Consider the following 15935-nt stretch of genomic DNA (forward strand, 5'->3'; position numbering starts at 1 on the left):
AGTTTTCTGAAGAGCTGATGGTGGTTTGCCCAGGTACAGTCCAGATACGTTGTGAACCAGTGTTCCAGACTTGCTCCCTCTCTAAGACAGCTAGAATCAGGTCTGATGTAAACCTGATATGTACCTATATCCAGAGTTTGAGAATACATCATTTGATTACAAAATATTATATTTAACAGTGGAACTATTTATTTTGCTACATTTCATAAAGCTTTGGTAACTTTGGGTTTTACTAAATTATATCCTTAATTTTGGAAACGCCTGCATAAATGAATCTTTCGAAAAATTAATGTTGTGGTCATCCCCAGCTCCCCCCCACCAAGTATTTTAATCTTTTTTCCTAGCATGTGACAGAGCTGTAGAAGGTGTTATGAATAGAAGCTGAGCAATGTCACACAATGAGCAATGTACAATCTGTTAAGTGTTGTTTTATTTTGCTGTGTTACAAGTGATTTGGACTGTGAGAAGTCAGAGGCTTAGTCCTGCCAGGAAAACAAAATCCTGAGAGGCTGAGAATTGTTTCTTATTTGCTTACCTTGGGAAAACTGATTAGATGGAGTCTGAAGGACTGAGAGAAGCCACAGAGAGCAAAATGCATTCAGTTCCTGGCCAAGTGCTTATGTCCACTCTGTGAGAGATAAACCTTCAGAGCAGCCTGGCTGTGAATGCTCCATGTAACAGTTGGTCATGGGTCTCCTGTGGGTCTATGTGATCCTGTGGCCTGAAGATGCAGTTGCTTAGTTGTGGTTCCTTCAGACACTCTGAATCTGGGAAGAAAAGCAACAGTTATACCGCAGTTGTCAGGATGGTGTATTGAGTGTAAAACTGAGGGTTTACATTGCATTCTGAGTGCAGTAGCAGGAGAACAAAGAGGTCAGGGTCTGTTAGGATAGCATCCAAGCAGTGTGTGGGAAGGAGTGCATTTTCTTACTGGTGCTTCATGGGCTGATCTCCCTCATGGACTCTAGCTTCTCTTTTTCAGGAAGGCTGACTGGAGTGAGTTATCCCCAAAACCACAAGTTTTTTTTTTTGTTTTATAGGAAACTTGTTGGCTTACTCTAAAAGATCATTTAGAAGTGAATAGCACTTATGCAGTGTGGATGTTAAAGGTAACAAATTATTGGAATGAATTAGGAGCTCCGTTATTACTTGATAGTGCAGTCACCTTACTGCAATCTTTTGAGAATAGTTTTAAGAAAGAGCTGAGAGGCTTGTTTAAGGATGGCATTTCTGAGGCTTATTGAGATCCCATGTTTTCAATATCGGGTCGCTAATGAAGAACTGCTTAATTCAGTAATAGTATCTGCCTTGCAGTGCATTCTATGACTGAGTGGTTCCACTTGCATTAGCTAGGATTAGATGGATTTTTGAATTTTGTGAAGAAGCTCTGTTTCTCCTCTAAATAACATGTTGCTTCAACAATAGCGAAAGATAAATGGCAGAAGAGGCTTCCCGGCACAAGACTGTAGCAGTTTCTGGTTTTCTGTTTGTCTTTGAGGAACTGTCATAAGAGGACTGCATGTGCTGTTTATAAAGATAAGACAATAAGGGAATTAAGTTTGGTTACTTACCTATTCCAAAATACATATGTACTTAAGAAAAGTGTGTTTCTAAGAGAACACAAGATTGAGCCATTTGTTTATCTCATACTGTGTTGTTAATACCCTTAACACTGCAGTCTTTCGACTTCATGGATTTTAGTATGTTTTTATTCTCTAGTAAATAAGTTTCTTTTTCCAACCTTGAATTTGAGGTTTAAGATAATAGATCCCCTTCCTTTGGTATTCATCTTGGTAAGTATGTACAGAAGTGTGTTGAAGCACTAAACACTGCCATGGTATATTACAGTTAGCCACTATCTGTTATGAAAATATTCCACTAATACTTGCTTTACAGATTCAGCATTTATTTTGTTTGTGTCTAAGAGGTCTTAGTTCACTTTTATCTCAGAAATTGAAAATCTTAACTGTTAAAGCCTATGGCAGCAGTTTATAAAGTGATGATTTTAAAGAAATCTAATGTAGTGGAACTTGTCCATTAAATAGAGGATGCTATGAGGATTTTGAGGGAGAGCAATTCTATCATCTATGTTGCAGAATTTTTGTGAATTTTTTTTTAAGGTAATCTTTACTGTTAGACAGCATTCTTCTGGGGGAAAAAAAATCTGATTCATACACTCTGTGTGTTGTATGGTTTGTTTGTATGCTGTAAGTAGAAGGAACTGAACATGAAATTACTATGCTTTGGAACTGTCAGTATAGCTTTTCACCCATGTTCCCTTTTTGAAAAAATACTAACGTTTTAGCTACTACTACTTTGTAGTTCTGAGAATTAATATGGATTTATTGTTGTCTTGTTCTCATTCAGCAAATAAATTATGGATGCGTTAGTCCATCTCTGCATGTTTTATTTCAGTGCAATGCGTGTATTGTTGTCCAAGTTACCACGACCATGGATTGTTGATGAGAAAAAAGATGATGGTTACACTGCATTGCATCTGGCAGCTCTCAATAATCATGTAGAAGTGGCTGAACTTTTGGTGCATCAGGTAGGACTCTTTTTCTCAGGATCACACTTCAGTTAACTATCTGATGTGAAAATAGTTTGCTGCAGTCGCAGTGCAGAAGCAATGGGGCAGGGAAGGACACATGGTCAGCTCTAAAGGTCAAGCTTGCCTTTGAGACCATTACAGTGGCCTAATGGTGCAGAGGACCTGAACAATTTGATACCAGATCAATAGTTTGATTCAACAGATCAACATCTGTACATTGCATAATTAAAAGCATTTAATCACTTCTGCTCTCAAAATCTCCAGATTAGGAATCATATTCAGGGTTGTATTCAGTGCTCTAATGGACTGCCTTGCCTGTAGATGAATTGCTGGGATGATAATGCTCTAATGCTTTGAATATCTTTCAGGGCAATGCTAACCTGGATATCCAGAATGTTAACCAGCAAACTGCTCTGCACCTTGCTGTTGAACGACAGCATACGCAAATTGTTAGGGTAAGTATCTTACTTGCAATAAGCCATATGTTAATGGTACTTGACTTGAACTCATAGTAGCTGTTAAGACATGGGTAGCTCATGAACATTTAAAAAATGATTTAACAACATGTAGCCATTGAATGCTTGTATGATTAATTTTCATCAGTTCAGAAACCTGCCAGCTTGCACAGAAGGTCAGCCAGCAATGTGAAGGACGTTTCAGGAATTCTGAATTTTTGTACGTGTTCATTATGGTTTCCTTTACACGGTTGCCAATTCCAGCATCCCCCTTTGTTGAGTAAGGGAGAATCCTCTGTTACTTATCTGAGTCTTGTGGTCCTGTAATGAGACCTTCAGATAGCATTTTTGATGCCTCTTGCTGTCTGAGTAATTATTCTTACTTACAGCTTTTTCAAATTGCAGGTAAGTGAAACATCTTTTCACAAGTTTAACTACTTTTCAGTCTTCTGAGAGTGTAACTCCCTGTTCTTAGCTTGGTAGAGCAATAAGCAGTAACAGAAGTACCTTACAAGTGAAAGTAATGCTATTTATTTTTTCGCTTGCGCAGTTGCAAAAGTTAATACTCCCAGCTCAGCAAAACTGTGTTACTGGCACAGGAGGCTGGAGTCTGGCACAGCTTACCTGTTCTGGCTTGTGTGCTCTGTCCATAAGGGACCTATGTGACTCAGTGTTTGGGTTGCTAACAGCTCAGTGGGCTGTTAAGGCTCAGAGAGAGTGCTCACTGCTGTAGATGATGTTTCCTATTGAGTGAATCCATCAATCTGGCCTTGGCCCTCTGTATAATTGTTTTGAATTTGTCATTGTGGAGTGATAGTCGTATTAAAAGCTGTCTCTTACGCAGGCCTGCAGAGAACTGTCTTCCCTATGCAAACCTATATCTGCAGTTCTGTTTAGTGATATTTTGCCATAAGGTTTCTCCATCTCTAAGAGCTGATGGGTATGATTCCATTACAGTGAAATATGTGATATGGCCCTCTACCTGGAACTGCTTGCTACCAAAAGAAAGGTTTCCTAGAGTTAGTGTCGCTTGCATCCTGCAAGCTATTTGGCAGCTATATTTGGTGAGCTCTTGTGCCATTCTGAAACCAACATGGTACCTAGGAATATAGTACTAAGGTAGCAAATGAACAGGAAGGTAGGCATGTAGGAAGACTAGTATATGTATTAGACCAACATGCCTATATCAGAGAATGTTTAAGTGAATGACCCTGTAGAGTATCCATATTTCAGTGTTGGATTAACTTTGAGAAGTCCTAAAATAACTCATGCAGCCATGCAAAGATCATGTTGGCTCTGTATTTCAAAATTAATTCCTATTGGATACCTTCCAGGGCTGGGTTGTACCCTCAGGCATCTGTGGAATAGTGGTCAAAGGTAGCAGGGTTCTTTTAAAAGCCCTGCTGCCATGACAAGGGCTGGTGGTTGGCTTTTTTTTCATTTATTTTTTAGTTTATTTTATTTTACTTTTTTTAATGTCTACAGAGGCATTGAATTTCCAAGTAGCCAAGGATTTCCAGGTTCCTCTGAAAGGAGTTCTGTCACAGATTTTCTTCCAGGAGAAACTTTTAAGCAGTAAATAGCTGGTTGCAGACACAAAATAGGAATATAGGGAAGAAAATTTGAACCAGAGTAAGTCCATCTAGAAAGTGTAAGAAGTTGGGGGAAGACTGTTGCAACTATTAGCTGGCTTCCTTGGTTTCACTTGTAGAAGAAAAGGTTAGGAAAAATGGTAAACTGCAGTCAGCTGCAGGCAAGTATTTCCTTGAAAAATAAGTTCTGAATTCCTTTTAAGCTTTTTTTCCTTTTAGCCTTTTGTAAAGTCCAAGATTCTTTGGTTCGGAGGGGCTGAAATCCTTGCGAGCACATGGGTTCTGAAGAGGGAGATTCTCCTCCATGTATTCCTGTTTCTAGGCTATGCCTTTTGTCTCTACTGCTAACCTGAATTTTGCATAGTAGCAGAAGCTCAAAACTAAAGTTAAAACCTCAGCTGCTATCTACATGTTTCTGAATAGCAACAGTGAGGGAGTTAGAGTTTTAGGGGCAATTGTTACTTGTCAGCATGTGTGATTTGTTGTGTTTAACAGTGTGTTTAAGAAAGTTCTGGCGCATTGAATTAATGGGAGGGCTGGATGCAGAGAGAATATGAGGCCCGTGCAGCCTTACACTTGCTTTCATGTCGTGTGACCTGGAACACGTGTCTAAAATTAGACTTAAATATGAGTCTTGCAGTTCATTACCTTCCAAAGTGTTCTGAGATAGTATTTAATAATGATGTTAGGTTTTATGTCTTGTGCTGAATAAGGGTAAACCTAAGTACATGCTTAACTGCTTTGCTAATGGGAGGATACTGTAAATTATGTTTAGCGTGGTATAAACATACCTAAAGTGTTGTCCTCTTGTTCTGTTTCTGATATATTGCTGTTCCGTTTCTGATATATTGCTGTAATATATTACATTGTTTGTAGGCTATCTTGTCAGAATTGGAGGTTTTGGACTCTAGGAAGACTCCTCTAAAATAGCAACTCTTGTAGCATTCAGAGCATAGGCAAGCATTTTCTGCTGAAATAAGCTTGATATTTGAAAGAGATGAATGCATCATTTGAGGCTAAGTTCAAAGTATGGAAAATGAATTTAAAAAAACTCAACTGTGAATTGTAGCAAGATGAAAGAATAACCCTTTAGGACCTCCTGGAGCATCCTAAACCCTAGTTTCCTGAAAACAGTTTTAAAAGGAATAAATAGCCTTTTTTTGAATTTTAAACTGTTTTCTCTCTCTTTTCAGCTCTTAGTCCGTGCAGGTGCTAAGCTGGATATTCAGGATAAAGATGGGGATACTCCCCTGCATGAAGCCCTGAGACACCACACCCTGTCACAGCTCCGCCAGCTCCAAGACATGCAAGATGTGGGCAAGGTAGATACTGCTTGGGAGCCATCAAAGAACACAGTAAATAAAATGCATTTATTTATTCCTTCTTTTTTTCTGTAAATTTGTCTCTTTTGTTTGTCTAGTTAGTCTAGTTCTGTACTGTTGAACTGTTTTTTGCCAGCATAAGTTTACGTTGACATTCTGAATTAAACTGCATTGTAGGCAGAAATCATATTGTTATACGTGGCTTTTCACATGTAGTCATTATCTTTGTTAAAGAAAAATAAGGTTATTTAATTCAAAATGTATCTACAAATCTCTCTTCCATAGTGAACAGCCTGCCAAAAAATTAAAAGCAGCTTTTTGGGAAAGAGAAATAAACAGTATTACAGTACAGAATAAAACTAAAATTATTTTCTGGTATTTGATGTCTTGCATGATGTCTTTGTAGCTTTAATTATTCAGCTACTTCTGTAACCTTCTAATCTTTATATGTTCATTGTTACGTATCTTTCTGACAGAGTTCATTTCAGGAATTGTGCCGTAATAAGGAAACAGTCAAAGAAACTCCAAGTAATAAAGGTCAAAATGTTTTCTTGAAAGAAATGCTCACGTTCATATGTGTAAACCCCATATGGAAAGATGAAATTTATAGTTTTGCTGAAAGGCAAAGGAGAAATAAAATTCTGAAGTGATTTGGATTGAGAAAACCAAGCAACATCCGTGTCTTTTGTTTCTTTTTCTTTAAATATTATAGGATCAGATCTGCTGAATCATTAATTATCAGTATTTTAATAAAAAATTAATTTTAATAAAAAATAATTATCATTATTTTTTCTAATTTTAACTGTGGGTGATTTTTTGCATTTTATTTAAAAAAAAATAAACCCAACACCTATTAAAAAGCCTTTGTTCAAAACAATAATTCCACTGTACAGTAAATGTTTTCAGACAGGTTACTTCATCTCACTGAAATACACTGGAATAAGCTTTGACAAGAGGTTTAAAATATGGCTGGCATACATAAGAACACACTTGTGTCCTTTTAAGTGAGAGGAGGAAAGTGATTACAACTCAGTTATTTTCATGATCTGAAATGGACTCTGGGAGGTGGTCGAAACACTTTATGTGCATGTATTTAATTGTGAAATGAGTGAACAGAGAATTTATTTTTTTCTGATTCTACATTTCATAAATAGGTTTTTCTGTTGCCCATCTTATTAGTAAAACCTGCTGACTTACATTGGTGCCTGTGAAGGCTAGCACCCTCCAGGGGGAGGGTTGCAGCCATACTAGGCACTAAGACATAATGGTTTGTTTTGTGCATTGCTTGTTGGGTGTTTTCATTCTGTGCACCTGAAATATTGTAGACTACCAGGGAAATGTCATGGGATGCAATGTTGCCCTTGTGTTCTTAAAGCGTTCAGCATTCAGAGGCATTTTAGGACTCAAGATTTTCTTGAATAATGTTGATGGCTGTTAGAGGTGGAGGAGCCATTCTTGGCATCATGTATATCCACTCCAAATGAAGGAAATGATTTGAGTTCAATTTTCCTCTTGAAGACACAGTAATGGTTTCATTCAGGGACAGCTTGGAGCCCATAAGGTGCAAGTATGGAGGGCAAGAGAACTCTTGTCCCAGCAAATGAGAAGGGACTATAGCAAATTGTTTGGTATACCCATGCCTTAAAAAAAAAAATGGCCACTCTGCCAGCCTTAGGGCAAATAGGCTTTCGCCGAGCCTTGCTCTGACCAGGATTACTGACATGGTTCAAGGTACCTGAACTGAAGCTGGATAAAATTTCTGCTTCATTTCAGCCAGTGCTGTAAATTGAGGTGCAGAAAAATGGTCTGAATTTATAAACAAAAATGTTCTGTGATCTGCAGACAAAAAAAAAAAAAAACAACAATTTCTCTCCATAACTTAGTGGTTTTCCTCATATGAAGTCTTACAAGCTTTACTGTTCTTACCTGATCATAAGAGTACATCAAAAGGACTATGAGTATATGAATTCATGAAGTGATCTTCAAGAGTCTCGGAGCACCTCAGTAATAATACTTATAAGAACTTTTAACTGAAAAAAAGCATGTAGACTGAGGTTTTAAAAAAAAGTTGTTTCACTGGGAAACTGTGTGGCCGTATGTTGAGAAGAATAATCTTGCAGTTATCAAGGCAGGGTAAAGACTTTTAATACATTCTTCAGTGCTGCAAGACATGGACCCAAACCAAGCCTTTTTCTTCACAAGTCACCTCTGAGGGATGGGGGAAATAACTAGAGAGGTTTTGGAAACTGTTTTCTTCATAGTTCAGACTTCAAAATATGCAGCCTTTCAGGCTGCAGTGACAGGTGCTACCTGGTATTTAAATTTATTCCTTTATGTTGCTCTGCCTAACGTATGTAGTTATTTAAATACTAAATGGTTGTTAATCAAGCCCGTATTACTGCATTTTTAGGATTAATATTTGATAGCCAGCTTTTAGAAGACCAGCTGCAGAGATAAATTGTACAACCTGAAAGTGGCATAGAAAGATGTACATCAGTCAAGTTGAGCACTGTTGCCAATTAGTGGGAAAGAGGTGCATGCAAAATCCTGCCTCTGTCCTAGTGTTGAAGCCTTTACAATTCTGGAATTCAGCACTTAAAACCCTCTGAATTGGAGCTGTCCCAGCTGTGCCAAAGCTGTTCCTTTGAATATAGTTTCATGTAGTTTGCTGAGAGATTTGTAGTGGTTGCCCAAAGTTTCATATTCTGTATAGTCTCCATTACACTTACGCTTTTTATCTGCTTAAGCTGTAACATAAAAGACGTTATGAGCAGGCCTGTTATGCTCCAGAGTAGGTGAATCCTTGCCTTGCTTGGCTATGCTAGTGAGCCTTTTCATTTTTCTGCCTGTCCCTGTGAATGGTGTGTAATAGATACACTGATAAAGAAATGCAGTAGTACTTACAAAAGGGCAAAGGAGCATTACATTATTAGGATGGGAGGACAGGTACATGAATTTAAACCCCTCCAGGCTGAGAATGCAACTCAAACCAAGTCTTTTCTGGGCAGGTGCTTTACTCACTAGATTAAAATTAAGTGCACATTTGTTTCTCTGCCCAACTATGTTTTCAGTCCAAGTGTGGTGATTGTAGCTGAACTCGGCAGTTTCAGTGTACTTAAAAGCGTATTCTTGATATACCCAGTGGGACTTTACAGTGCTCATGTAGAAGAACAACAACTTCACAAGTGAGTATAGGTGTGCAGGAGATTGAATGCTTCAGTAGCTGAACTATTCCTTGCTGAATTTTAGTTCCTTAAAGGCAACTTTAGTATAGCGGACTCAGTACTAAGCAACCACATGATTGCTTTGATTTTAGTGCTAGAGACTCCTCCTTGGGCTTACAGATTTATGCATGTATGTGTATATGTGCATGTTAAGTAGTTTTCGTTTAGCCAGACTATTCCTAACTGTTAAGAGTGTCTCTCAAATTGCTTGCATATTTGGTTTCTTACAGTTAATAATGGGACTTGGCACTCAGGGAGCAGAGAAGAAGAGTGCAGCATCTATTGCCTGCTTCCTGGCAGCCAACGGAGCTGACCTCAGCATTCGTAACAAGAAGGGTCAGTCTCCTCTTGATCTCTGCCCTGATCCTAGTCTCTGCAAAGCATTGGCTAAATGTCACAAAGAAAAAGTCAGGTTTGTATATTTGTATATGTAAAATATGCAGTTTCCAATTCTCTGCTTTCCACAGATTAACCGTGATGTATTTAAAATGTTGTGTCTTTTTAGCAATAGTGTTAAAACATACAAGCTTTCTCTTGCCTTTCAGTGAATTCTTTCTTTTCTGTGGTACGTTGAATGCTGTTTGCAAGTACATTAATAGAAACTTACACAAGTCTTTCAGGACTTTCATACATGTTAAGATGGGAGGGAAGAAAATGGGGACAATGTGCAGGTGGAGGCTGGTAGAACTTCAGGCTATCCCAGAAAAGGGCAGGGGGTGGGGTTGGTGATGGAAATCACTGAAAGAATAAGCACTGCAACAGGGTTGCCGAGGTAGGTTGTGAAACCTCTGTCCATGCAGGTTTTGGAGACTCAAACAGGCAAAGCCCAGTATAACTTTGTGTGAATTAACTGTTGACTCTGCTTTGAGCTGGTGACCTGAGTACCTGTCAATCTGCACAACTGCAATTCTGTAAAAAGAGGAGGGGGATAAGTCTGATGTCTCGGAAGCACTTTTCATTGAAATCATAATTCCTAGAGATGTTATGTTACCAAGTGCATATAGCATGAGAAGTTTCAGCTTGCTGATAGTCCTAGTTGTGTTCCTGGTTGTGAATCTTGTGTGGCTTATGTGATTCTCCTCCTTAATTCCTCTGTGGAAATAAAGACTGACACGCATACCATTTTTGTTGATGCTGCCCTGGTGTTTAAGGTGCTTATTTTCTTCAGGGTCTTTCTGTCTGTCTGTCTTTGCCTTGTCCCTGTGTGGCTGTTATTTCTTGCCACCTTTTATGGGCTTATGAGGGCTGTAGGAATGAGCTGGTTAGGTTCAACAGGCGCTCCCTCTGCTGGATGAGCAGTGGCATAGGACAAAGATTCGAGGTGAGTACACCATGTGAGTTTGCAGGTTCTACAAGCCTGTCCTTTGCTAAGTTTTGGACGTGTATTCAAGATTAAGGTTTTACACCGTGCAGTTCTGAATCTACAGGGTACGTATCTCAATAGCGTAAATCCTTAGGATGGGAGGGAAGGGTTCTCTACATTCACGAGATGTTATTTTAACTTGTGTGGCCTGTTTTCTGTTCAATGTCTTTATCTGAGTGTGTGACCTTGCACTCTGGCGCCAACTATACATTTGGGAAAATGCAGTTCACGTTGGTTTATGGTGATACTGTGATGCTTGAATGCATAGGAATATATAGATACAGCCAATTGATATTTCTTAAAATGAGTTTGACTGCAGGTTTCTTTGTAGTGGCCAGGTTGGTTCCCGAAGTCCATCTATGATCAACAATGATTCTGAAACCTTAGAAGAATGTATGGTGTGTTCAGACATGAAGAGAGATACTCTGTTTGGCCCATGTGGACACATTGCCACATGCTCTCTGTGCTCACCACGGGTGAAAAAATGCCTCATCTGTAAAGAACAAGTTCAGTCTAGGACAAAGGTAAAAAAATTCCAAAGTCTATTGGTTCTCTCCCTGTTTTTAATGGAAAAGTAAAACAAAGGTCAAGGAAAAGTTTAGTATGTTTTAAACGGTATTTCACCTTAACAGGTATCTCACTGGTTGGAGTTAATTTTGCATTATAATCCTGTCATGTTCCAACATTATAGGTTACTCTCTTCTGTTTGCCTGTACTCATGTCCTCCCTGCACAGGTACTCAGAATTGCATTTTGAGGTGCTGAATTAGTTAAAATAACACTGGATGGAGCTTCTTACAGTCCACATGCCTTGCCAAAAAGAATGTAAACGCAAATTACTGTAGGGAGCAGGAGGTAAACTTCTCTCATATGTATGTTCATTGTTCTTTACAGATTGAAGAATGTGTAGTGTGTTCAGACAAAAAGGCAGCGGTGCTTTTCCAGCCTTGTGGTCATATGTGTGCCTGTGAGAGTAAGTAAACTTGATGGAAGTTCTTTTTGAAGTAATCTTGAAACAACTTTTTTAATTCCATTGCTAAAAGTTCATTAGTAATCTGATTTCAGGTCAGATTATTTTCTGGACATCTTCAAGTAGGATGGGAGAGAGTCTCTGAATTTGTGTAGTTTATAGGACCCACTCTACTGATTCACAGTAACTGTCATCATGTTGATCATTGTCATCATCAGATGATCATTTGCCATTTGTAGAAGAATTACAGCCTCCTTTCTAGGTTTATATCAGAAGATACAGGTTTGCTCTTTAAGAAGCCATACCTCTTTGCCCCTGGAGCATTAGGACAGTAAATGAGATCCTTTGTTCTAAAGCAAGAAGCAGGTAGTGATGACATGCTTGGAAATTCTGGTTTCAAATGTGTGTGATTTTACTTAATTTCTGTAATTCTTGTGGAATAGATATCCATTTGGAGCAACAGGAGCCTGCTTGCTTAAAATAGAATAAGATAAACAGAATAGATTTACTTTGATTCCCAAACAAGACATTGTTTATAGGTGTGATTTTTACATAAGATTATGTGAAGATGAACAGAAGTAGTTATTTGTATTATAAGCATTTATTATGGCATTGCTGTATAGTTATTATGAATAAATAAGCTCATGATAGGAAGGGATAAAAATAAAATAGTGGGATTCAGAGTTGATTTATTTCTCTGTCCTCTCAGACTGTGCAAGCTTGATGAAGAAATGCGTACAGTGTCGGGCAGTGGTTGAGCGAAGAGTGCCTTTCATAATGTGCTGCGGAGGGAAAGGTACAGAAGATACCACTGATGATATTTGTGAGTGACTCCAAAACCCATTCTCTTTCACATTCCCCCACCAGCTTCATACTCTTTTAAATGACCTAAATTTTTTCTCTCCTTTTTAAAGAAAAGTTTAATAAAAACAGTATTAAGCCGGTGTGCTGTTTGTTCTGCTTTCTACATTGGTAGCAGCAGATGCAATGGTAACACTAGTCACTACACTAAAAGGATTCCTTGCAGCTGAAACGTATGACACTTGGATGCTTATTAATGAAGGAAAAACTGAAAATAGTCAGTAGTTTTCCAAGTGAGCAAATAAATGTATCTTTTTTACTTCTGGAACTCTCTTAATCGATAAAGGAATAGTAAATATTTTGCATCTAGGTACAAGCAAGTTTCCTGACAGATTGTTCAGTTTTACATCTCCTGCTTTGACTAGGTTTTTAAATTTCCTGTGACATCTCTCAATTTCTATTTATTCTGTATGTGTGGTATGCAGTGTTTGAATTGAGTTTATGTGAATTGGAATATTAGATCATTCTTGTCATACTGTTCCTAGATAAAGATAAGAATAACCTTTTAAATCAGGTTTTTAATACACAGAAATTTAAAATTTGTCATTTGAAATACTTATTTCTCTTGTCTTAGAGTAGCATTGCTTTCCAGATCAGTCAAATATAGGGATATTGACTTGAGCTTGTTTGAATTTTGAACAAACTACTTCTGAGACACTTGTGCAATTCCCCAAAAAGAATTAGCTATGTAGATAAGAAGTCTTTTCAGTGTGAAAGGTTTGGCTTTATTTTTGACATGCAAAGAAATTTATTCCAAGAACTTCCCTGGCAGATAAGAACCCTGAGAATATTAAGGGGCTACAGGCATGTTAAGCATCATTATTGAGGCAATACTTGTCAAAAAATTGTGGCTGTTAAATGCAAAGAAGTTCTCTATGAATTGAGCTGCAGTGATGTCACAGGGAATTTAATTAGATTATCAGATATGTTTGAGTAACATTACTTCAGATAATGGACAAACTGTAGTCAGTACACTGGAAATAGTTATTCCTGTTTCACTGGATTGATGCATAATCACGTATCTTTATTTTGTCTAAATTACAGCAAGTGGAAACATTCCAGTTTTGCAGAAAGACAAAGACAACACCAATGTCAATGCAGATGTACAGAAGCTGCAACAACAGTTACAGGACATCAAGGAACAGGTAAAGGTCCTGGATACAAATTTTATTGACCCCTGAAATAACTGAAAAGGCCAATGCATTTTCTGTTATTTAAACCAGAATAACGTGTTGAAATGCTTCAGTTTTAACTAAATAACCAATAACTTTTGTGTGTGATGTGGCTTGTATGTCTGCTATATACAGGTTAAAAAAAAATAATCGAGAGGCCATGTTTGATAATCCCTCTATTAGAGCATTTGTGTTGGTGTGACTAAAGAAGGATGCCTTGCCTGTTTAGGTGACATGAACAGTAATGAAAGCAGAAGTTTTTCAGTATCAGTCTCTATCTGGATTCAGTGTAGTAGTCCACTTTATTCTGTGTGCTAGTACATTGCACACATAAAGCTGTTTGTATTATTTGTTCCCTGGAAGATTATGTGACATAAAGGGAAATGTTTCTGAAGCACATCTTAATGTTGCAATCTTGGGTAGTGATACTGAAAATGTGATGTCAGCTTAGTACTGGATTGTCTTACTTAGATCATTTTTTGAAAAAAAGCTACTTGTTTTTTGTGTCATGGTGGGGTAGGAAGGTCTACACACATTAAATCAATATGAAGTAAAAATATTATTTAAAAAATATTAAGCTTTCAGGTTAGTCTCTGGGTTATGCTATAGCAGTGATCTGCTATGCTTAAGATTTATTTATTGTTAAATTTCCTAATATATATGTTGCATATTTCATATTGCATCGCTACTGCCATTGACTGTGTAACCTGTCAAAATCTTTCACAGACTATGTGTCCTGTTTGTCTGGACCGTCTGAAGAATATGATCTTTCTCTGTGGCCATGGAACATGTCAGCTTTGTGGAGACCGAATGAGTGAATGCCCCATATGCCGCAAGGCAATTGAACGAAGAATCCTTTTGTATTGAGTTGCGGAACCAGTGTATTTTATTGGCTTATGAAATTGTAAGGACATTTTGATGGTTTAAATCTGTAAGTTTGAAAGGTAGTAAAGGGTTCTAATGAAAACATTTCTAATACTGTAGCACAGATTCATTACATGGTAATTGTTTAAAGACTGTGAACACACCAAACAAGAGAACAGTATTTGAACTTTACTCTTAAAAACCATCTAAGCCTGAAACTAATTTACAGCAATCTTTTGGGGGTTTTGTTTTGTTTCTTTCTTTCTGTTGCCGCCTTCTTAAATCTTAAAGGAACAATCTTATTTTGGTTTCATTCAGGATTTGTTTTTTTTTTATGTATGCATCAGGTGCAAGTGATGTAAAGGTTTTTGGGGTTGGTGCTTTTTTTGTTGTTTTTTTGTTTGTTTTTATTGTCAGTTAATATCAAATATAAATATTTAGGGTTTTTTTGTTTAATGCTTTTCTGGAGAACTTTGACATTTTTTGTGACGTTTATGATTCACAATAATTTCTGTCTTGAAATATACAATATTGCAAAATCAATACTAAGTGTATACACAAGAGTAATAAATATAATAGTCCCATAAGATCAGGTCTCAAAATACAATGCTAAGGTAATTCTTACTTTATCTTGCCCTTCATTGCTGAGGATGTGTTGGGAAGGAAACAGTAAAAAGAAAAAAACTAGTTTAGAAACATTATGTTCCCAAAAGTGCACTTTAGTCTGTCAGGTTCAAGCTAATTTAAATAGTCAACTTCTTAATTCTGCTAGCCACATAATTTTGTATGGAATTACTTTTTACTTAACTGAAAAGGAAAATATTTGAGCAACTGGTTAGTTATCTGTTTCAGATGAGTGAATTTGATCAGTTGTAAAGGAACACGTGTACGTATGCAGGGCCATTTAAAAATTGTGGGTTTAAGAATTAGGAAAAGTTAGAGATTTTTGCAAGATTTCCTTGCTTAAATTAGTTTTATTATCTCCAGGCAGACAGTGTCAACAGCAAAAGAGAAGATTTAACTTTGCTTATTCATCTGAGCAGGGTGTTAATACCAGAACGTACCTGTGAACATTACTGGGTCATACTGCAAATGAAGATGTTGACAGAGCAGTGGATTTTGTGAGCCATGCTTAGGTGAGTTGAAGTTGGCTTAAGGAGTTAGCTGTCACTGATGTGAGAAACAGATGTTCTTGACCCCAAAAATGATACTGTCAGGAGCTGCATACTGTTAACAATTTGATAACAAGTACATCCTTCTGTCTTTTTTGAATGGAAGAATGTATGCTGATTTAATGATCGTGTAGCTAAAAGGAATGTGTTCTTACTCCTAAGTGATTTGGCAGATTTTTGAGTACATAGTTTATGTAGCCCTTTGCTATTGTGCGTTTAGATGTGCTCTTGCAGAACAAGAAGGAAATCCAATACTGGAGTCACTTAGGTGCCTTACTTGCAACTAAGATTAATTTCTTATTTAATTCTAATTGTATATGTCAAAAATGTGGAAAAAGGAATAGTTCGGGAAAAGGTCCAAGTAAGGATGAAGGCATAAAACTGTGATCT

At 37.5% G+C, this 15935-nt stretch overlaps 1 protein-coding gene across 3 annotated transcripts in view; it reads left to right on the forward strand.

The window, feature by feature from the left end:
• Positions 1-14652, forward strand: part of MIB1 (MIB E3 ubiquitin protein ligase 1) — a 65794-nt gene extending 51142 nt beyond the window's left edge. The window contains exons 13-21 of one of the 3 annotated variants that reach the window (XM_057397604.1): positions 2416-2548; positions 2920-3006; positions 5792-5953; positions 9375-9556; positions 10839-11031; positions 11401-11479; positions 12186-12272; positions 13382-13482; positions 14236-14652. In XM_057397604.1, the coding sequence (XP_057253587.1) occupies positions 2416-2548; positions 2920-3006; positions 5792-5953; positions 9375-9556; positions 10839-11031; positions 11401-11479; positions 12186-12272; positions 13382-13482; positions 14236-14376 (1165 nt within the window). In that variant the 3' untranslated portion in view covers positions 14377-14652. Of the gene's footprint in view, positions 1-2415; positions 2549-2919; positions 3007-5791; positions 5954-9374; positions 9557-10838; positions 11032-11400; positions 11480-12185; positions 12300-13381; positions 13483-14235 lie in introns of all 3 variants that reach the window. The other 2 variants (XM_057397603.1, XM_057397605.1) reach the window with 2 other exon arrangements.
• Positions 14653-15935: the final 1283 nt, after the last annotated feature.

Source organism: Pezoporus wallicus, unplaced genomic scaffold, assembly GCF_028554395.1.
Source record: "Pezoporus wallicus isolate ANWC-B61680 ecotype Strahan unplaced genomic scaffold, APGP_CSIRO_Pwel_v1 contig_227, whole genome shotgun sequence".
NCBI classification, from domain to species: domain Eukaryota; kingdom Metazoa; phylum Chordata; class Aves; order Psittaciformes; family Psittacidae; genus Pezoporus; species Pezoporus wallicus.